This window comes from Geotrypetes seraphini, chromosome 15, assembly GCF_902459505.1.
Source record: "Geotrypetes seraphini chromosome 15, aGeoSer1.1, whole genome shotgun sequence".
Classification (NCBI taxonomy): Eukaryota; Metazoa; Chordata; class Amphibia; order Gymnophiona; family Dermophiidae; genus Geotrypetes; species Geotrypetes seraphini.
The window spans coordinates 3,177,766-3,199,685 of record NC_047098.1 but is presented as its reverse complement, the minus strand read 5'-3'; the positions used below and the strand labels follow the sequence as shown (position 1 = coordinate 3,199,685).

Below are 21,920 nucleotides of genomic sequence, written 5' to 3'. Positions count from 1 at the left end.
TACTTTATTTAAGGAAATTTTTTTTGCCATTATCATGGGCACCTGGCTTGATTACTTCCAGTCTACATGAGAGCATCCATGCCAGGCTGACAGATGCGCCAGATACCTGAGACTCCTTATTTGGAACTAAAAGTTAAAGACAGTTCTGCCTATCATTAAGGAACACTGTGCAGCATTTCTTTGTTTCACTAGTTATTGCATCATCTTCTCAACATAAAACTGCTAAAGAGGTTTGAAAGAATTCATGGAGGAAAAGGCCATAAAAAATTAGCCACATAAACTTGCAGAGCTATTGTTTATCCTTGAAATGAGCGATGAGAAACAGGTCTGTTTGGAGTCTGCTGGGTATTTGTGATCCAGACTGGCCACAGTTGGAAATAGAAGCTGGGGTGCAATTTTTCAAATGGGTAAGATGTTAACATGGAAATAGGCTTACAAACAGTGGGTGGTGATCTGGCATCCAGTGATCACTACATGGTACGGTTTAATATTAAGAAGGGTATAGGTTCTAGACTTTTCAAAAAACTAACTTAGTTTGGACGAGAGATTACTTCAAGGAATTGCCTACATGGGAACGTCCAGAAGGAATAGAAATGCAGTGGGCAAAACTGAAAGGATAAGGGTGACGGACCTTTTTGTGAGGCAAGTGTTAGAGGACAAGAAGGCCGCTTTGGTTCTTAAAAGTAGTAGCTGAGAAGGTAAGGAATAAGAGGTTAACTTTCATAAGCTACAAAAGATTGCATAAAGAAGAAGACAGGCAAAAATATCTGAAAAAGTTGAGAGGCTGGTTGAGTAGTCAGGAAAGCAAAGTTGCAAATGGAAGAAAAAATAGCTGACACAGTAAAACGGGGAGACATTTTTTTTAGATATATCAGTGATAGGAAGAAGTGCAAAAGTGGCATTGTGAAACTCAAAGGTGAATGGAAGAAATATATAGATTCTGATAAAGAAAAGGCTGAATTGCTAACAAATATTTTTCTGTGTTCATGGCTGAAGCGCCGGGAGCAGGACCATAGAAGGCCCCTCAATCATCTTTTCACAGACGCACACACTGATGACTCGCCTGGATTCTTCTTCACCAATCCCACCTCCAGTTGTCAAGCCTAAGCCCCTCGACTCCAGGCTCTACAGGGTCACTGGCTACTTCTTAGCTCTTTCCCTACCGGTGTATAGGCCCCTGCAGACCCTCCCACCACTGGACTTCACAGGGCCAGTGACAGGTACTCCACCCTGTCATACTTCCCACCCCCCTTCCTTAAAAGAGTGGGTGTTCCCTCAGAATAAGGGGGGTGGAAAACCCCTGCTTATCCAACTCTTCCTTGCTCACTTCATTTCCCTCTCTAAGGTGGGGCTTCTCCCCTTAGGCTTTCCAAAATCTAGCTCCCTTCCCCTAGTACACAGAGCTCCTGGCCTTTCTCATGGGCTCCCCAATTGGCCCCTTGTGGCCTCCTCCCCTACAGCCACCCTATTTACTCCTCACCTGGGGTGGTGGTCTTCCGGGATTCTTCAGGCATTCCAGAATCACCCCACTCTGTAATGGGCGGTTCCATCATTCCACCACTGCCACAATATGTGATCGCTTGACTGATCATGTGACTGGGCCGAGCAGTAGTACCCATCATTTCAAGTTTAATAGATTTTGATTTTTTACGCAATATCATATATTTCAATGCGTATTACATGTTTCAATACATAAAAAGAGAGCAGGGTGGACAAAATAAGATAAGACATTACATACAAATCATTTGTTCTATTTCTATTAGTACAAACTGGTACAAATGGGTAATGGGAAGAACTACAATTTATACAAAAAAGAAATATTTAAGGTTTGAACACAAAGGATGGGATTATTTAAGAAAAAGTATAGAATGAATTGATTGAAGATGCTTTAATCATTTATAATGAATTCAGTCAGAAAATGAGGATATTGTTTAGATTAATTGAACAGTCTATATATTAACAGCCTTTTTTTAAAGGAAAAAAAAGTTGTAAAAAGTGCTTACAGTTTCAATTTGATGACCTATTAGTTTAATTCATTGGGGTCAAGATATTGTGTTTACTTGAATGTTCTATCTACATACTGAATGCATCTTTATAGAGAAAGCCTTTTAAGGCACGCTTAAATTTGTCTAATGGTTCGCCGCGTAAGTAAATTGGCAAATTATTCCACTGTTGGGGAGCTAGTACTGAAAAAATGGTTGCTCTTCTGGTCCCAATTATTTTCAAAGAAGGAATAGTTAGTAAGTTTTGTTGTGTTGATCTGAGTGTCCTAAATGGAGAATAAGGTATTAAGAGTCGATCCAAGAATATCGGCTCGTGCAATTGTTGAATTTTAAATGTTAGTAATATGATTTTAAACGTTATTCTGTGTGTAACAGGTAACCAATGTGCAACTTGTAAGAGTGGTGTGACGTGATCATACTTTTTTGAATTTGTAATAATTTTTATTGCTGTATTTTGTATTATCTATAATCTTCTTATTTCTTTATTGGCTATACCACCCCCAGGCACCTTTATTCTCTGTAAAAGTACCAAGACAGGGTTTCATACACAACATCCATTCAACCCTTATAACCCATGACCAGGGGCCTTCCCAACCCTCCTGGTCATTCCCTGGGTCCTCCCTGGACTCTGTCTCCTTCAGGTCTTCAGCAGCATCCAGTGCCATTTACTGGTCCCTCTGCCGGTTACTGCCAGACCGCTCCTCAGACTTTTGGCCAATGCTCCCAGGGTCCTTGGACTCTCCCAGCTTCTCTATCATTCAGTCAGAAAGAAAATATAAATTTGAGAATTCAGCAATATTGCTAAACATCATAACAGAAAATCAAAACATCTTTCTCAGACCACCACTATGGAAGAGAAGGGTATGATAAAGTTAAGGGACTCGAAGATGGAAAAAAACTTAACAAGAAATAGGCTTAATAATTTCCTTAATCTTCAACTACTGTAATACAATTCTCTGATCTTTTCCCTTTGCCAGGGTCTTCAAATCCAAAAAAGATCATAATTGTTCTGGTGTGAAAAAAAACATATTTAACTCCCAAAAATTTACAAGGATAAACAAGTAAAAAGGTTGCACCAAGAGTTAATGTTTCATTTCGTGTAGCAAGGAATAATTTCCTCCGCGTCTGCGTAGTTCTAGTTATGTCGGGGAACATCCACACTTTTTTTTACCATAGAACAAAGATTGAGATTTATGAAAAAATAACTTCATAACTGCATTCTGATCTTGTGATTCGGTAACATTTAAAGATGTATCTTCTTTTTGCTGTATCTCTGGCATAGTTCCCATAACTTTTTTAACAGGCAAATAATATATACGGTTTATTGGAGTTATATGCTCAGGGGAAATCTTTAGTATTTCTATCAAATATTTTTTCAGGATATCAAAAGGAGCTACTCCATAAGATTTGGGATTCAGAAGATGAATATTTAATCTTCGGTTGTAATTTTCTAATTGTTCCATTTTCCTAGTCAAAACCATTCTCTCTTTAACCAGGTTATTAGTTATAGCCTGAACTTCTACCACACTTTTTTTAACTTGTTTGATTTTCTTGGCAAACTCTCCTTTAGTAGTTTTAAATGATTTCCCAAGATCGTCCACAGTACTTTGCAAGATTGGCAAGTTGCACAGAAGAGTTCAGTCTCTCGAGTGCATCCCATACAGCCTCGAGCGTGATCACCATCGGTTTTGCTGTTCCCAGGCTAGCATTCAAGCCAGCTCTCAAAATCTCCCTGCCTTGCTTGAACCATTGCGAGCCCAGCCCCTTGATCCAGGGTTTCCCCTGATTCTGTTTCCATGCAGGCCTCCTTCAGCAGGACTGCAACCACGGCAGGTGCGGCAGTGGAACAGCTCCTGGAGGGGAGAGTGACACTTCCAGCTCGAAATCTCCAACCGTTCCTCTGGGTGAAGGCAGCTCGGGTGTTCCTCCAGGTTCTCCTTGGAAAGTTGTGGTGGCAGCGGTAAAATCCAAAATAGATCGCTAAGCTGGGGTAGATGTCCTAACCACAAAGGGGTTGATTCGGACACTACCCTTGCATTTTGAATGTGGCATTTCTCCAAGATTAAAAAGCAGGAAAAATCGCTAACGGATTCAAGCGTTACACACATTGCCTCCAAGCTGCCACCATCTTAGTCTCCTCACTCAGTTGTCATATCATGCACCCATGAACTGAGGGCTCTCCCAGCCCCTCAGTATCCTTCTCGCAGACGCACTTACTGAGGACTCACCTGGATTCTAGGCTGCCACCATCTTAGTCTCCTCACTCAGTTGTCATATCATGCACCCATGAACTGAGGGCTCTCCCAGCCCCTCAGTATCCTTCTCGCAGACGCACTTACTGAGGACTCACCTGGATTCTTCTTCACCGGTCCCACCTCTAAAAGCCTAAGCCCCTCAACTCCAGGCTCTTCCAGGTCCCCGGCTACTTCTTAGCTCTTTCCTGACCGGTGTATATGTCCCTGCGGACCCTCCCACCACTGGGCTTCATCACAGGACCAGTGACAGGTACTCTACCCTGTCACAATTGTGTTCATGAGGAGCTAGCTAAATTAAAGGTAGGCAAAACAATGGGGCTGGATGGGTGGACATCCGAGGGTGCTGAAGGAACTTAGGGAAGTTCTGGTGACTCCACTGACTGAGCTTTTCAGTGGTTCTCTAGAGTCAAGAGTGGTACTGGAGAAGGATGGCTGTGTTCCCTCCTCAAATGTGGAAGTAAGAAAGTAGACAATTACAGGCTGGTAAGTCCGACTTCTGTGGTAAGCAAATTAATGGAATCACTTTTAAAACAGAGAATGCTGAAGATTACAGGACTGGAGGCAACATGGATTCACTAGAGGCTGGTCTTGTCAGACAAATCTGATCAATTTCTTTGAGTGGGTGACCAGAGATTTAGATAGAGGGAGTGCACTAGATATGATGTATTTAGATTTTAGCAAAGCCTTTGACATTGTTCCACACAGACATCTAATAAATAAACTGAGTGCCCTCAGGATGGGTCTCAAAGTGAAGGGCTAGGTCAGGAACTGGTTGTGTGGAAGGGTAGTGATCAATGGAGATCGCTCTGAGGAAAGGGATGTTACCAGTGGTGTGCTTCAAGGTTCTGTTCTTGGGCCTGTTCTTTTATAAGTGATATTGCCGAAAGGTTGTCGGGTAAACTTTGCATCTTTGTAGATGATACCAATAGAGTAGACACCCCGGATGGTGTGAATAACATGAAGAAAGATCCAGCAAAGCTTGAACAATGGTCTGAAATTTGGCAGCTAAAATTTAATGCTAAGAAATGCAAGGTTAGGGTTTACAAGAGAAGACACATCCAAGAGAAGACACATCCAACGTGCCGGAACTGGAAAAAATCTTCAGGGGAGATCAAGAGGGAAAATTATCATGCATAGAGATAAACCTCGAAGACATACTCAAACAGATAGACTAAAAGCTGACAAATCTCCGGGCCCAGACAGAATCCACCCGAGAACACTGAAAGAGCTCAGAGATGAAACAGCGGAGTTACTGCAGCAGATTTGCAACCTAACCTTGAAAACAGGGGTAATCCCAGAGGACTGGAGGATAGCGAATGTTACACCTGTCTTCAAAACGGGATCGAGAGGCGACCCAGGAAACTACAGACCGGTAAGCTTAACCTCAGTTCCAGGGAAGATGGCCGAATCATTGATCAAGGAAGGTATCAATGAGCATTTAGAAAAAAATAATCTGATGAGAACAAGCCAGTATGGTTTCTGTAAAGGAAGATCATGCCAAACGAACCTACTACATTTCTTTGAGGGTATAAGCGAGAAATTGGACAAGGGTGACCCCATAGACATCGTATATCTCGATTTCCAAAAAGCCTTCGACCTCATGAGCGTCTACTGAGGAAACTGTGGAGCCACAGGGTGGTAGGGGACGTGCACAGATGGATCGGGAATTGGCTGGCGGACAGGAAACAGAGGGTAGGAGTAAAAGGACACTACTCGGACTGGAAAGGGGTCACACAGGGGTCAGTGTTGGGACCGCTGCTGTTCAATATATTCATAAATGACCTTGAAACAGGGACAAAGTGCGAAGTTATAAAATTCATAGACGACACAAAACTCTCCAGTAGAGTCAGAACTGTTGAATGCAAAGAATTACAAGGAGACCTGAACAAACTGAGTGGGCAAAAAGATGGCAGATGAGCTTCAATTTGGAGAAGGGGAACCCAATGTACAGCTATACAATGCGAGGGAGGGTACTGGGGGAAGGCAGCCTAGAAAAAGACTTGGGGGTATTGGTGGATAAAACAATGAAGCCGGCGGCGCAATGTGCAGCGGCCTCAAAGAAAGCGAATGTTGGGCATAATCAAAAAGGGTATCTGTACCAGAACGAAGGAGGTTATTCTATCACTGTATCGAGCGATGGTGTGCCCACATCTGAAGTACTGTGTCCAATACTGGTCGCCCTACCTTAAGAAGGATATGGCGATACTTGAGAGTGTCCAGAGAAGAGTGACAAGGATGATAAAGGGCATGGAAAACCTTTCATATGCTGAAAGGTTGGAGAAGCTGGGGCTCTTTACCCTGGAAAAGCGTAGACTTAGAAGGGACATGATAAGGACTTATAAAATCATGAAAGGCATAGAGAAGGTGGAGAAGGACAGATTCTTCAGACTAACCAGGCCAACAAAAACAAGAGGGCATTCAGAAAAATTGAAAGGAGACAGATTCAAAACGAATGCTAGGAAGTTCTTCTTCACTCAGAGGGTGGTGGACACCTGGAATGCGCTCCCAGTGGAGGTGATAGGGCAGAGTACAATATTGGGCTTCAAAAAGGGATTGGATGACTTCCTGAAGGAGAAGGGGATTGAAGGGTACAGATAGAGGGTAACTATACAGGTACTAAATGAATAGGGAATAAAGAATTTAGGTTAAGGACCACTTACAGGTCACGGACCTGGGGGGCTTCCGCGGGAGCATATGCTGGGCACGATGGACCCCTGGTTTGACCCAGCAGAGGCAATGCTTATGTTCTTAAGGTCGTGCATTTGGGCTGCAAAAACCCGAAGGAATGGTACAGTTTAGGGGATGAAGAACTTATGTGCACGACAGAAGAGTGGGACTTGGGTGTTACTGTATGTGATGATCTTAAAGTTGCTTTATGCTGTTTGGTATAGCGCAATAGAAAGCGACGGAAAAGTTGGTCGGGCTGGGGCCTGTGTGGTTCAACCTGACGCACTCAAGTTCTTGCTAGTTGAAGACAGCGATGTTGGGAAAGGAGAGATCCTGGAGAGCCTTCAGGACAGCGCATCAGAGTCCCACTATGCTGGTAATGGTAAGCAAATTGCGGGAAGGGGAAAGTGGTGATCCTAAAGGCTGGTAAGGTTAAAGTTTTATTTTTAGGGAATAAGTGATTCGTCTCATGGGGGATAGAACTCTGCCTGAGCGCTGGCAGTAGGGTTCAGATACAGCAAACCATTTTTCTTTCTGTTCTCTGGTGTTTCTTTTCTAAATGTCAGTATTTGCTCCCGTCTGAGATTGGTTTTAATGTTTTAGCCACCAAAGCATACGAAAATACAGAAGACAACCGGAGCCTGGGACCACAACATGATTTAAATAATGACCAGACAACAATGTCAGATTTGAAATGTGTATCCTACCAAAACTGGTGTTAGACAGCAGGTGTGAACTAGAACCTAAAAGAGAGAGGAAAAGTCTTTTCTTTATTTTGTTTACATCCCAGAGCCGGTGTGGGGTTGGAGAGGGTGTATCCCTAGACTTCTACTAAGACTGCGCATTTAGCATACCTTAATAAAAGGACCCCTTAAGTATCTTAATAAAAAATTTGGTCCCTGACTTAGCCTATATTTTAGATTGAGTTTGACACCCCTGGCTGTGAATGGGCAGCTGGGCGGGCCATTTGGCCTTTATCTACTACGGGATGGACTGAATCTTTTTAGTGAAGGATCATTTGTTGCTGTAACTTACTGATTCTAATAAAATTTTAACTCCTGTGTCCTTGCACTCACAGTTGCTTTTCTGTTTTTTGCAGGAAACTGAAAACATCATCATGCCAATTCGTCGAGCCGTGAATGCTGCTGCACCAGAAACTCCTCCCAAAAGTAAACCCACTGAAGGTGAAGAGCAGAAAGCAGGTAACCATCTTCCTCATCCACTATGTTATCATATTATTGCAAACAGGCCTTAGGATTTCAAAGCCAGATTTCTGCATTAGCAGCCATGCTGTTTAATATTTCTTTAAAGCCCTTATGTAGAACTAGTCTTTAAGCCCGTTACATTAACGGGCGCTAGAATAGATGTGTCTGTCTGTCTCTTTCTGTCTCTCTTTCCTCGACTGTCCACCACTATCCCTTGCCTGCTCCCCCTGTTCAGCAGCAGCCCTTCTCCCTTTGTTTAACCTCCCCCCCTGTCCAGTAGCACCCCTTCACTGCTCCTCCTGTCCAGCAGTAGCCCTTCTCCCTTTGTTTAACTTCCCCCCCTGTCCAACTGCTCTCCCTGTCCAGCAGCAGCTCTCCTTCATTCCTTTTACCTCCCCCCCCCCTGTCCAGTAGCACCCCTTCCCTGATCTCCCTGTCCAGTAGTACCCCTTCTCCTTTCCCTGCTCTCCCTGTCCAGCCTCCGCTAGCCTGGGCAGCCTCGGGGCTTTTGCTAGGCTGGCCCACCTCGCATTATCGAAGTGGGCCGGCTTAGCAAGTGGCCTGCGGCTGCTGCGTTTGCTGGTCTGGGAGTGAGAAAAGGCGTTGCGGCAGCGCAGGAAGTCAGCCGGCATCGGAGAGCAGGGCAGAAGGCAGGCAGTGCGCATGTGCGGCACAGAAGAACACATCACGGCGTCGTAAGTGCACATGCGCACTTAGGTTTTTATTATAGAGGATGCTACATGGTTTGCAAGTAGATTAAAGGGTATACATAGATAATGATCAAATTTTTTTTCAAGTTAATGAAAATTTTTTGACAGATTTGTACCTTTTCCAGGCAATACTGCAATTTAACAATATAGGATGAGGGAAAATAAATTTGCCTTACTTTTTGTATTAGATAAATTCAGGGCAAGGACATGTTTAAAATTGGTTTTGTCTAGATTAGACTTGCAATCATGTTGTAAGGGTTTACAAGTTGATGTAGTGCTCTATATCATATTTGATAGTTAGATTAAATCAACTTGACCATGTTACTGAGTCAACGAAAGCTTTACGTTGGCTCTCTCTGTAATTCAGAGTACAATTTAAACTGTTTATGCTTATTTTTAAAACATTGTCTAGCATTGCTCCTATGTACGACCCAATCCACTCTCAGATTCACAGGTTCACAGCAATGAGTAATGCTTTCTCTATCAAAAATTCATTATTCAGATGTCCAGGACATTGCTTTGTCTGTTGTTGGGCCTTTGTTGTAGAAAAAATTGCTCGTCTTGTGTTACTGAATTTAAGAGACGTTTAAAAACACATTTGTTGGTGATGAATAGAAGGCGAAGAGAGAGAGACGCTATGGAACAATGTTTTTCTATAATTTTATTATTATTATTGTAACCCATGTAGTTAATAAGTGGGCTATACATGGATAAATAAATATTCTCTGGTTTCAACAGCGGGGTGATGCTGGTAGACTGAGCTATGTGAGGATAGACAAGGGTAGCTGCAGCAAAACCACAAGCTCATGGCACTCTGCCAGGCATGTAAAGGAAACTGATGCTAGAGTGATGCCAAGGAATAGTGAGCATTTAAATGGCAGTCTGGTTTGGGAGAAGGGACTCAGAACTATATGTCCCTCTAAGGATCCAAAGTAAGAGGAGCCAGGAATATATGAATCTTGCGTTCATGGGAGAACTAAAGTGCATTTTAATGGTCTTTGACGCATAAGGCTCCTAATTTTCAAATTCCATACTTTTTTCCCCCAAGTTTATTAAACTCGATATACCACATAACAAAGATATATGTGTCGTACAATAAAAATATAATAGAAAAAAAGAAGACCAGCAGCATGCTCCATGATTCCCGTGATTTCTGTTATTATCTTTGTCTTTCTCCCTAACTTCTATTTCAGATCCTGAGGTCAGCTCAGAGGAATCGGCCTCCACAGGAGAAGAGCAGGAAAATGAGACTCCTGCTGCCACTTCTAGTGAGGCAGAGCAACCTAAAGAGTCTGAGGGAGCAGAGGAAAAGAAAGGTGACAGCAAGGCCTCCAAAGAAACCAAAAAAGAGTATGTAGTACATGTTAATCCAGCTATTATGCTCAGCTTCCTCCCCAACCTGCAGTAGTCTGTCTCCTTGAGGGCCTACCAAACCATTATGTTTTTCAGGATATCCACAGAGAATGTGTATTAAATGTCCTGAAAACCATACAGAGCTGGGGAAAGGGAGGGATTGGAGAGAGCCTCAACCAATCCAAAAAGGCAAAGAACAAAACCAGTTAAGCAAATGAGGAAATGTCTGCAGTGTGGGCAGTTGCAAAGTTTTGAAAAATGTAGTGACAGTTCACTTGTCAAACTGTCCCTACTGGGCTCCAGAGATGACATCACCATATGTGAGAATATCTGACTGCTGTCTCCAGATAACACCTGTTACGGGAACTGGGCTTTCTAGCAGCTGGTAATACTGATCAGATAGCCAATGTCTGAATGGTAAAAGGCAGCTCCAGAGCAGAGATCAGAAATCATTTGCTGCCTTTTCCTCCACAAGTCCACTATCCTTGTCCATAATGGTCATTGGTCCCACTTAACTACACCTTCCAGCATATGTTGGATTTGAATGCTTCAAACATTTTTTTGTGTGTGTCCCATTAAGAAAAAAAATATTTTAGAGACTGACCCTTTTGTCTGGTAATTAGAAATTACAGAACTTAAGTTTTAGACTGAACCCATTGGGGGTTTTTTTCCCCATCAATTCACAGAAGTCTTCCACTGCCTTGGACCACCAGCAGGGCAAAGCAGATACTAGAACAGGAAAATTGTTGCTAATTTATTCATATTTCTTTTGGGGATAACGATAATCAAACAAGCACATTGAGTGTCCTAGATCATGCTTCGTGTTAAAAATTTGTCTCTCATACAAAGCTGCAGTACCAGCACAGAGAAAAGTGAACCAATAAGCTCACAGCTCCTTCAACAAAATGAAATTAGACGTTGACATAGTGTACAGGTATTTTATTGTTTACATGCACATTTCTTGGCTAACTGCTCTTTTGGATCTGGGTTTAAACCAACTTAAAATAATAAGAAGGTTTGCATTTTGGAGCTTGGCTCCCTTTGGGCTTACAGCTTTACCTCTAGTTGCATCACGTGCCACGCCTTTTGAATATTTTTCTCTATAAATTGTATTCTTCTGATCTGCATGACTCTAGGTGGACTCTAGGTTTCCTGAACACACAGACCTAAATGTTCATTTTTCAACTTTGCATCCTATGCAAAGTTATCCTTCTAACATAGTAACCCAGTGGTTCTTAAACCTGTCCTGAAGGACCTCCAGCCAGTTGGGTTTTCAAGATATCCCTAATGAATATGCATGAAAGAAATTTGCATGCCTACTACCTACTTAATAGGCAAATCTCGTTCCTGCATGTTCATTAGGGATATCTTGAAACCTCAGGACAGGTTTAAGAACCACTGGGGTAACCTGGAGCTTAATTCCCCTTTACTGCATCATATGGATATATTTTCCACACCCCATACTAAATATTAAAGTCCCAAACCTCAAAATGAGGGCAAAGCACTCTGAGGCCTTTCTCAAAAAGCATTTGTAGAGTTTGGCCAGCTGTCTAGTCTCCAGGGTGCCCCGCTTTACAGTAAATGCCCTGTGCCTTAGTGGTTTAAACTATCACTCCGTAACTGTAAACGGTTATTAGAAGTGTGGTGAAGAAATTATATTCTTTATGCAGGAAGAAACACTTCTCTTGTGCCAGAATCCTCAGCAAGCAGATGAGCCATTTCTTGGGCGTACTGCTAATTAGCAAGCCTTTGGGCTCATCCCCCTTCATTTTGTTCATAATAAAACTCATTGCTTGCCAAAATTTAAAGTGAGGGCATCTTATGTGTGCGTGTGCGCCTCTGGGGTTTTTTTTTTCTATTTCAGTGCGACAGTCCAGCCCAAGGAGAAAAAAGTGAAGAAGACCATTCCATCATGGGCCACTCTCTCTGCTAACCAACTCGCCAGGGCACAGAAGCAGACACAAATGGCTTCTTCCTCACGTCCTAAGATGGATGCTATCTTAACAGAGGCCATCAAGGCAAGTGAGAATGTGTCCAGTTAAAGATGGGCCGTGTTGCAGTGTTTCTCAAGTGCATCAACCATCAGATTTTTCGAGGTTATTTTTTGTGACTACAACAGATGAAGTTGACTAGGTTAACTGAATATATTAGGGAAAATTGTGACTAGAACCTGCAGCAACAGTTGGTGAGTATACTCCTGAGGTCACCAAAAAGGTTATACTGTATTTTTCTCTATAGGACACACACTTTTTTCCCCAAAAAAAGTGAGAGGAAAAAAGGGTGCGTCCTATGGAGCGAATGCAAATACCCCCTCCCCCCCACAGCCGTTACCTTATTTCGACCACCCGCTGCTGCTCCTGCCCGCGTAAGCAGAGAAAAGGAAAAGCCAGGCAGATGCAGCGATTGCACGCCGCCGGCCCAAAAGCCTTACCCCCGACGTCAATTCTGACATCAGACTGAATGGCTAGCCCGGACCTTCAGTCCCACGTCAGAATTGGCGTCGGGGGTAAGACTTCTGGGCCGGCAGCATGCAATCGCTGCACCCACCTGACCTTTCCCAGCAATTCGCTCCATGCTGGCTCCCTCGACTCGCTGCTGAGTTAGGAGTCCAAACCCCCCGTCGCTGCTGCTTCGTTGATGTATCCTCACAGTGGCAGCTGCAGGACGTAATTGAATTGGGCTGGGGGGGGGGGCAGAAGAGGACAAAGGCTGGAAGGCAGTGAGGGAAACATAGGAGGGAGGGAGGAAGGAAGGAATACCGGTAATTGTTGGGCCTGAGTTGGGGGGGGAAGAGGACAAAGGCTGGAAGACAGTAAGGGGAACATAGAAGAAAGGAAGGGACAATTGTTGGGCCTGAGGAAGGAAAAAAAGAAATCGCCAGACAACCAAAGGTAGGAGAAATGATTTTATTTTCAATTTAGTGATCAAAATATGTCAGTTTTGAGAATTTATATCTGCTGTCTATATTTTGCACTATAGTTGTCTATTTTTTTTATAGTTGTTACTGAGGTGACTTTGCATATTTTAAAAAAGTCATCTGCCTTGACATCTGTGCCCTGTCCCTGCCTACCACTAGACCACCAGAGGGGAGACAGGGTGCAGAGCCTGGCAGGGAGAATTTGGTTCAGAATTTTTTTTTTCTTGTTTTCCTTTTCTAAATTTAGGGTGCGTCTTAATGGAGCGAAAAGTACAGTAAATGCTTTTTCACACGCACGTGCAAGTACATGTGTACGATTAAAAGAACACATATACTTGTTCCTGATTCTGGTGTAGGCCTGTTCAAGGGGAATATTTTGGGCAAAGTCATGGTTTATACACAGTCCCTATAGTAACATGTATGCAGGTTCATTTTACCCACAAATTCTGCAGCTGTTACAGGGACCACAACAACAGACTCAGCCGATGTCCTGAATAACAAAAACCTCGATTGGCCTCTGGGAGGAGATGGAGCATTCTAGGTCATTCGTTTGGCATTTCTCTTCACCAAATTTAGTAAAGAAAATACAGTGGAACTTTGGTTTACGAGCATAATTTGTTCCAGAAGCATGCTCGTAAACCAAAATACTCGTATATCAAAGCGAGTTTCCCCATAGGAAATAATGGAAACTCGCTTTGATACGTTCCCCCCACCATCCCCCGAGGCCAGCGGCGCTGCTCCCTCTCCCCCCCCACTCGCAAAGACCCCCCTCCGCGTGAACTGGCACCCCCCCCCGCCCAAACAATTTAAACTCTTCCCCCCCCCCGGTCTGGCACCGGCACGCAGCCCACAGGATGTGCCGGTGCCGTTAGAAGATCTTCCCTGCTTCTGCCGGCCTTGAGCATGTATCTGCGCATGCTCAAGGACTTCTAATTCTCCCTCTTGCCAAATGATTCAAACCTTGTATAGCTCCCCCTCTGCTAGATTATATATAAATAATGCTTTCTCGGATCGTTTTTGTCTGAAGAGAGGAGTTAGACAAGGGTGTCCGCTCTTTGATATTGTTCTGGAACCCTTGTTATTGGCTATTCAACAAACAAAGGAGATTCAGGGTATTCCTTATTCAGATCAGGAATATAAAGTGTCTGCATATGCAAATGATATTTTGCTTCATTTGAGAAATCTGGCGAGAGGGAGAATTAGAAGTCCTTGAGCATACGTAGATGCATGCTCAAGGCCGGCAGAAACAGGGAAGATCTTCTAGCGGCACTGGCACGTCCTGTGGGCTGCGTGCCGGTACCAGACGGGGGTGTAGGTTTAAATTGTTCGTGCGAGGGGTGCCGGTTCGCGCGGAGGGGGGTCTTTGCGAGTGGGGGGGGGAAGGGAACGTATCAAAGCGAGTTTCCATTATTTCCTATGGGGAAACTTGCTTTGATATACGAGTATTTTGCGCATGCTCAAGGCCGGCAGAAGGTCTGCATGCTCAAGGCCGGCAGAAGCAGGGAAGATCTTCTAGCAGCACTGACACGTCCTCTGGGCTGCGTACCAGTGCCAGTGCCAGACGGGGGGGGGGGAGTTGTAAGTTAAGTTGTTCGCACGGGGGGTGCCGGTTCGAGTGGGGGGCCCTTTGCGAGCGGGGGGGAGCGATGCTGGTTATCGGGGGAGGTGCTCGCAAATCGAGTCAACACTCGGTTTGCGAGACATGTTTTGCGAGAATGTTTTGCTCGTCTTGCAAAACACTCGCAAACCGGGTACTCGCAAACTGAGGTTTGACTATGATCAAAATTATGGAGTAAGCAGCACTCGCAGCAAAGACTGCTACTAGTCTCTCATCTTCTTGACCTCATAAAGAAATAGCTATCCCCCAATTTTTAAAGCTATCTAGTTGAGTACATATAGTACTTTTTAAGTGATTCATGTGAGGGTACATGCTTTAAATTTATTAGCTGGAATATCTTAATACTGTACTAAGATCCCTTTCTTTTCTTCTCTTCAGGCTTGTTTCCAGAAAAGTGGGGCATCTGTGGTTGCAATTCGTAAATACATCATCCACAAGTACCCATCTCTGGAACTAGAGAAAAGGGGTTACCTTCTAAAGCAAGCCTTGAAGCGAGAGCTGCAGCGTGGGATCATCCGACAGGTACTAACAGCTAACAGCACTTTCTCTGAGTATTGGACACTTCTTAGGTGTCTCAACTTTCACCACGGGAAGGGTAAAGGAGTGCAATAAGTGTGTAATATCCCAGTTCTCATAAACCATGCAGAAGGAATCTGCTCCAGCTTTTGAATCCCTCCTACTTCACCAGAGGGCTCTGCTGCCCCCTTCAATTTTTTCCTTCTGATGCAAGCCGGAAGGAATCTTTCTGACCTGCTCTGCTTATGGCTTTATTTTTGTTGGTCTCTTTGCTTCATTCCTCCCTTAGTCAAGGGTACAACTTCTGCGTGGAGGAGAAGCAGACTAGTCTGCAGCTGACGGGTCAATCCCTTGTAGTACCTGTTGGCCAGCCTGAAGAAGCCTTTTTTCATCTCGGGGTCCGTACCCCTTGTAGCATTGCTTGCCAACTGCATTGAGGAAGGAATCTATCCCTTTTCAATTTTAGAGAGTGCCCTCTCGTTCGCCCTACCTTGGAGAGGGTGAACAATCTGTCTTTATCTGCTAAGTCTATTCCCTTCAGTATTTTGAACATTTCGATCATGTCCCCTCTGTCTCCTCTTTTCAAGGAATGGGTTTACACTCCTCTGCCAGCAGGTGGAGACTGAGAACACATTGACTTTTGGCAGTAGTACAAGTGGGCTGCGCAATCCCATCTACAATCAGTCTGTTCTCAGTCTCCAGCAGGTGGAGGTGGTAAGCCTCTGCAGTCTTTCCTTTCATAGTTAGGGCCTGTTGGATCTGATTAGTGACCTTTATATTGTCCCTTTTTGCTGTCCGGACAGAGGTTGGGTGACTCTTTTGGGGGTCCATCTGACCTCGGGGGTGCCACACTCGAAGGGTCAAGTCCCTCTCCCCACTTCCCCAAATTTTATTTCTTTAGAGGTGCCTCAGCTGTACGCCTGGCCACCCTTCAGGCACAGACTACACCTTTGAGAGCCTGTGAGGTCTGCTCTTTTATCCCTTACAGCTGTTTGCTGTGGGAACAGTTGAGGGGAAAAAAAGGCCTGAGACAGCCGGTCTAAAGGAAGCTTTGAACTGGCTTTAATTGCTCTCCTTTTTTCTAACTGGCGGTTTTGTGCATTGGTCTTCTGCTCGTATGCTATGAGCATTTAAAAAAACTGCAGGAGTGCGTTTTATGTGCGCGCAGAGTGGTGGATGCAGTCAGTATGTGCACAAAGTGTTCCAGCCGCTTCGAGAGGGAATCCGCATTGGCTTTGAGTACTGACGTGCAGGGTTCCCTTTCATGCGTGCATCGCTCGTCAGCTGTGGGTGGTGCCTGTGCTTCCCTTACAGCCCAGCTGCCGATGGCGCTGGGGATTCCCTTACCACAACAGCAGCTGGGTTTAGTCAGGCCTTGTTGCCGCTGCTGGACTCGGGAGACAGTTTTTCGGCAGGGTTTTAGCAGGAAGCTCTGCCATTTTGCCTGTGGCCTCATGTGACCTTCCTCCTGTTTTAGAGTGACAGAAACAGGTCCTACATTGAGTTCTGTTGTGCTGCTGAGGGTTTTTTGCCCTGGCTTTGTTTTAGCCATGTACAAGGCTTATTTGCAGGCTGCTGAGATCCTGCTTCTTCCCTGGAGGTCTGCTGGGGAGTCTCTACCTTTCATGTCTGCCCCCATTCAGTCTTCTGCAGCATCTGCCCACGTCCAGTCTCCCCAGCCATTGTCCAAGTGGCTGTGGATGTCTTGGGATAACGAATTTTTCTGGCTAACCTGGTTTTGCGTGATGAGGACTTGGATCTTGGAGTGGACCCCCCCCCCCCCCCCAACATCCTCTAGGGAAGTTGGATGATGTGGACAGGGGGGTATTTGGAGATGTAGATTGGCGTGGATGCATGGCAAGCGCATTTTTCAATGGGAAGAGCTAGCTGCAGGAGCTTATTCTTCGGCTTTGCGCTTTGAGTAGGAAGCTAAGGACCCCCCCTCAAATTGTGGACCCTCAGCTTTTGGGGATTTGGTCAGTATCCCACTCTTTTCCTATGCATCATGATATTCGGGATATTGTGCATGCACAGTGGAAGACTTCGGATGCGCCTTTTCACTTGGTGCAGTTCATGGCCAGGCTTTATCCCATTTCTGATGGGGATACCCTTCAGTCTCCTGTGGTTGATGCTGTGGTGTGCTCGACAGAAGAGCGGGACTTGGGTGTGATTGTACGTGATGATCTTAAGGTGGCCAAACAGGTTGAATAGGTTACGGCGAAAGCTAGAAGGATGCTAGGTTGCATAGGGCAAGGTATGGCCAGCAGGAAAAAAGGAGGTATTGATGCCCCTGTATAAGACTGGTGAGACCTCATTTAGAATATTGTGTGCAATTCTGGAGGCCGCACCTTCAAAAAGATATAAAGGATGGAGTCGGTCCAGAGGAAGGCTACTAATATGGTATGTGGTTTTCATCATAAGGCAATATGGGGACAGACTTAATGATTTCAATCTGTATACTTTGGAGGAAAGGCAGGAGAGGGGAGATATGATGGAGATGTTTAAATACCTACATGATGTAAATGCGCATGAGTGGTGGAAACAGAGATTGTGTCTGATTTCAAAAAAGCATGAGATAGGCATCTGGGATCTCTTAGAGAGTAGAAGAGATAATGGTTACTTCTTTAGCACTCTCCAGACCAGTAGAGGTTAATCTTTACGAATGGGTATATATCCAATCATGACCAGCAGGTGGAGACTGAAAACAAAACTGTGGGACAGTATATAATATACTCCCTTCTCTATTTACATCAGTCTTCTTTCAGTCTCCAGCTGGTGTTGAGTGATCTGTACCCATCTCCCTTGGTAGGGCTGTTGGAATTTTGATGTCTCTGCCTTGGGGGTCCAGGCTGCTTTTTGTGTGGGGCTGGTGACTCGCACCGTGTTTCGGTGGTCTGAGCATGTCCTGGATCGTGAGTCTGATGACTGGTCCTTAGTGGATCAGGAGGTGGTGAAGTTTGAGATGACTGCCTCGTTCCTCTCGGTTGTTCTTTGTGACTTGGTGCTGCTAAGTCTGGGACTTTTGGTGGCCGAACGCTGTACCTTGTGGCTTCGCGCTTGGTCGGCGGTTGCCGTGTCCAAAACTGAACTTCCCAAAATTTCCCTTTCGGGGGTTGTTTTTTGTTTAGAGAGGACTTAGATCCGGTGGTTCAGACTCTGACGGACTCTGAGGTGCCCCGTCTGCCTGAGGACCGTGCCCGCCCGGCATCTCGGGTTGGCATTGCCCGGGGGCGTCTGCGGGAATTTCGCAAGTTTCGCCTGGGGCATGGGACTGCTTCTTTCCAGGCTTCCGGTTTTTAAAATTGTATTTTGGGAAAAAAAAAGTGCTGAGGCAGTGCCAGTCTGAAGGGAAGTCTTCAGTTAAGGTTAATTGGATTTTTATTGTTAACCAGTACTTTTCTTTTTCTCTGGAGTGGTTTTAAGCTGAAAAAGTGCTCATTGTGCTTCAGGCATGCGGTTGTTGCGGCCGGCGTGTGCACAAAGTGCACCTGCTGCTATAAAGGGGAATCCTTGTCGACTTCGGATGCCAGCGAGTAGGGTTCCCCTTTGCGTGTGCACTGCTCGTCGGCAGCAGGCTTCCCCTACCGCCCACACAGGGATTTCCTCAGTCACCGACGATCATGGAAATAAGATTTCCCTTACTCCTGTGGTGCTGGGGATTCCTTTACTGCTATAGCGGCTGCTGCCTGCAGTTCTGCTTTAGCGGCTGAGCCCATTCAGGCCTCGGGGGAGTTTTTTCAGCGGCTTGTCATTGGTTTTGGCGGGAAACGCTGCCATTTTGTCTGTGGTCTCAGGTGACCTCTCTTCTGTTTTAGAAAGTCAGAGACAGGTCCTAGGTGTGTGTTCTGCACCTGCAGAGAGTGCTTTTTTGCCGCCAAGGGTTTTTGTCCCTCTTTTTGTGTTAGCCATGTATAAGGCTTACTTTCAAGCAGCTGAGGGTCCTGCTTCACAAGTTCATTTAAAGTTGTTTTTACAGGTTGGTACGCTTTTATGTCATCTTCCAATAGAAAAGCCTGAATCTTATCTTAATTTGGTGATTTTTGATTTTTTTTTTTCTTTCTGATAGGTGAAAGGAAAAGGAGCTTCTGGGAGCTTTGTGGTGGTGGCAAATGCAGGAAAATCTGTACAGAAATCCAAAAGCGACAAAAAGGTAGGAATGTAACTTACTATTATCATTATTTATTGACTTGATATACCACAAGGTACCACTAATAGTGTTTCTCTTCTATGTACAGTAAAACATTTGCAAAAAGGGAGTAAAGGAGTGGGAATGGATTAAAGAAAAAGGGATAATAAGAGAGTATGGAGGAAGGAGAGAATAAGGAAAAGGCAAGCCTAAATGTGTGAGTTTTAAGAGAGAGAAGTTTTATGATGCCCTTAAAGGACTTCTTAACTTTAGAAAAGTTGCAAAAACTTACCTTTTTGCCAGTCACTCCCTCAACGCTTCACCAGCATCAATAAGTAATCCTATATGAAGATATATTGCAGCAAACACTGTATGTAAACCCTATATACTTCAGTGTCCCTCCAGACCGGCACAGAAACGGAAGAGTTTACGCTTCTCTGCCAGCAGATGGCAACTGAGAAACTAACTTTTGGCTTCAGTACAAGTGGGCTGTGCAGTCCCTATTACAATCAGTCTTTTCTCAGTCTCCAGTAGGTGCAGTGGTAAGATTGTGCAGTCTGTGCTGAGGTTTCTTTGGACCTTTTGGATCTGATTAGGGAATTTTTCTGGTCCCTTTTGCTGTCCGGATAGAGCTTGGGGGTGCCACACTCGAAAGGGTAGAGTCCCTCCCCCATGGTCCCCACCTCCCTAGGTTTTCTGTGTTTAGAGGAGCCTCAACTATACACCTTGCCACCGATACCAGCACTAACTACAGTTTAGAGAACCAGGTGGGGTCTGCTCTTATTTGAGACAGCGAGTTGTGAGAAGTTTTTAAAAAAAAGACACAAGAAATAAATAGAGCATAACGTGGTTCTGAGGCTGCCGTTTATGTACGGCGTTGTTGTAAGTGGGTTTTTGGCACATTCAGTATGAGCGCTTCGAGAAGCAGCACAGGTGCGTTTTGTTTTATTTGGCCGCTGAGCAGTAGATGCAGCTGACGGGTGCACAAAATGTTCTGGCCACCTTAGGGGGGAGGACACACAGCTTCAAGTGTCAGTATGTCAGGCTCCCCTTTGCGTGCGCACTGCTTGTTGGAGGGAGGAATTGGTGACGCCCGGGCTCACCTGCCACCCATGCCAGGGTTTCCTCGGCTTCTAGCGGTCTGCCAGATTCAGGCTTGTGGTCCACTGGGGAGGCTGGGGATTCCCTTGTTGCTGAGGCTGCTAGCGGTGTTCTCTGTAGCGGAGGGGTCGAGTTTGGCTTCAGTGCCGCATTTAATTTCAGGTGCCAGTTAAGCAACGGTGCTTCCCTCAGTTTTGGTGGGAAACGTGTCCATTTTGCCCACTGCCTCAGGCAACCTTCCTCCTATCTTAGAGAGACAGGAACAGGTCTTAAATGTGTCTTCTGCTCATGCTATGATTTCTAGATTGCTGCCAGGGTTGTTGAGCCCTAATTTTATATTAGCCATGTGCAATGCTTATTTACAGGCGGCTGGGGGTCCTGCTAAGGTTGCCTCTATCTTGCCCTCTCAGTCATCGTCCATGCGGCTGCGGGTGTCTTGGGACAAGGATTCTTTTCTTGCTGATCCGTTTCTTTCGGATGGGTCTTGGATCTTAGGGAAGATTTCCAGATCCGTTAGGGGATTTGATGTTTGGGATAGAGTTGGTTTGGTTTTTTTTTTCTAAGGCACCAGTTGGCGAGGACGTATATGTTGTGCACATTTATTCCTCTGGAAGAGTTGCAGGAGTTTTACACATTGAAGAGAAAGCTAAGGCCTTTGATCGAGTGGAATGGACCTTCATGTATCAAGCAATGGTATTGGTTCTGGGGTTCATACAAATGATTCAAACCTTGTATAGCTCCCCCTCTGCTAGATTATATATAAATAATGCTTTCTCGGATCATTTTTGTCTGAAGAGAGGAGTTAGACAAGGGTGTTCGCTATTTGATATTGTTCTGGAACCCTTGTTATTGGCTATTCAACAAACAAGTTTCAAGTTTATTAGTATTTGATGAATCACTTATTAGAATTACTAAGCGATGAACAAAATTAAAAATAGGGTATATTACAAAAGGGCAAACATATTAACAAAATTCTTTCATATATTACATACATGAGTAGGGAGGGAAAGAGGAATAGTTACAATTTTTATCTTAGTAGAAAGAACAAGAAGGAAAAAACAAGGGAAAGGGGTAATTAAAACTTTGGTACATTTTGATAATTTTATTGGAGGTTTAAGTATTAAAAGCGTCATTAAAAAGATAAGATTTTAAAGATTTTTTGAACAATGTAAGATCTTTCTCATTTCTAATGTATTGTGGCAAAGAGTTCCACCATTGAGGGCCCATCACAGAAAACATGTCCGATCGTCTCGTGCCTATTATTTTCAAAGATGGAATAGAAAGTAAATTTTGGCTTGAAGACCGAAGTGGGCGTAAAGTATTATGTGGTATTAACAATCTTGATATAAATTGGGGTTCATTGAATGCTAAAGTTTTAAATATAAGCAGCATTATTTTAAAAAAGATGCGATGACCAATTGGAAGCCAATGGGCATCAATCAGCAACGA

At 44.5% G+C, this 21,920-nt stretch overlaps 1 protein-coding gene across 2 annotated transcripts in view; it reads left to right on the top strand.

Annotated features, from left to right (window-relative positions):
* The window catches only part of HP1BP3 (heterochromatin protein 1 binding protein 3), a 53,907-nt gene that overhangs the window by 5,381 nt on the left and 26,606 nt on the right, over positions 1 to 21,920 (top strand). Inside the window, exons 1-6 of one of the 2 annotated variants that reach the window (XM_033921883.1) lie at positions 7,045 to 7,307; positions 8,025 to 8,127; positions 10,034 to 10,190; positions 12,058 to 12,211; positions 15,107 to 15,250; positions 19,311 to 19,394. In XM_033921883.1, the coding sequence (XP_033777774.1) occupies positions 7,239 to 7,307; positions 8,025 to 8,127; positions 10,034 to 10,190; positions 12,058 to 12,211; positions 15,107 to 15,250; positions 19,311 to 19,394 (711 nt within the window). In that variant the 5' untranslated portion in view covers positions 7,045 to 7,238. Of the gene's footprint in view, positions 1 to 7,044; positions 7,308 to 8,024; positions 8,128 to 10,033; positions 10,191 to 12,057; positions 12,212 to 15,106; positions 15,251 to 19,310; positions 19,395 to 21,920 lie in introns of those variants that run through there. The other variant, XM_033921884.1, reaches the window with a different exon arrangement.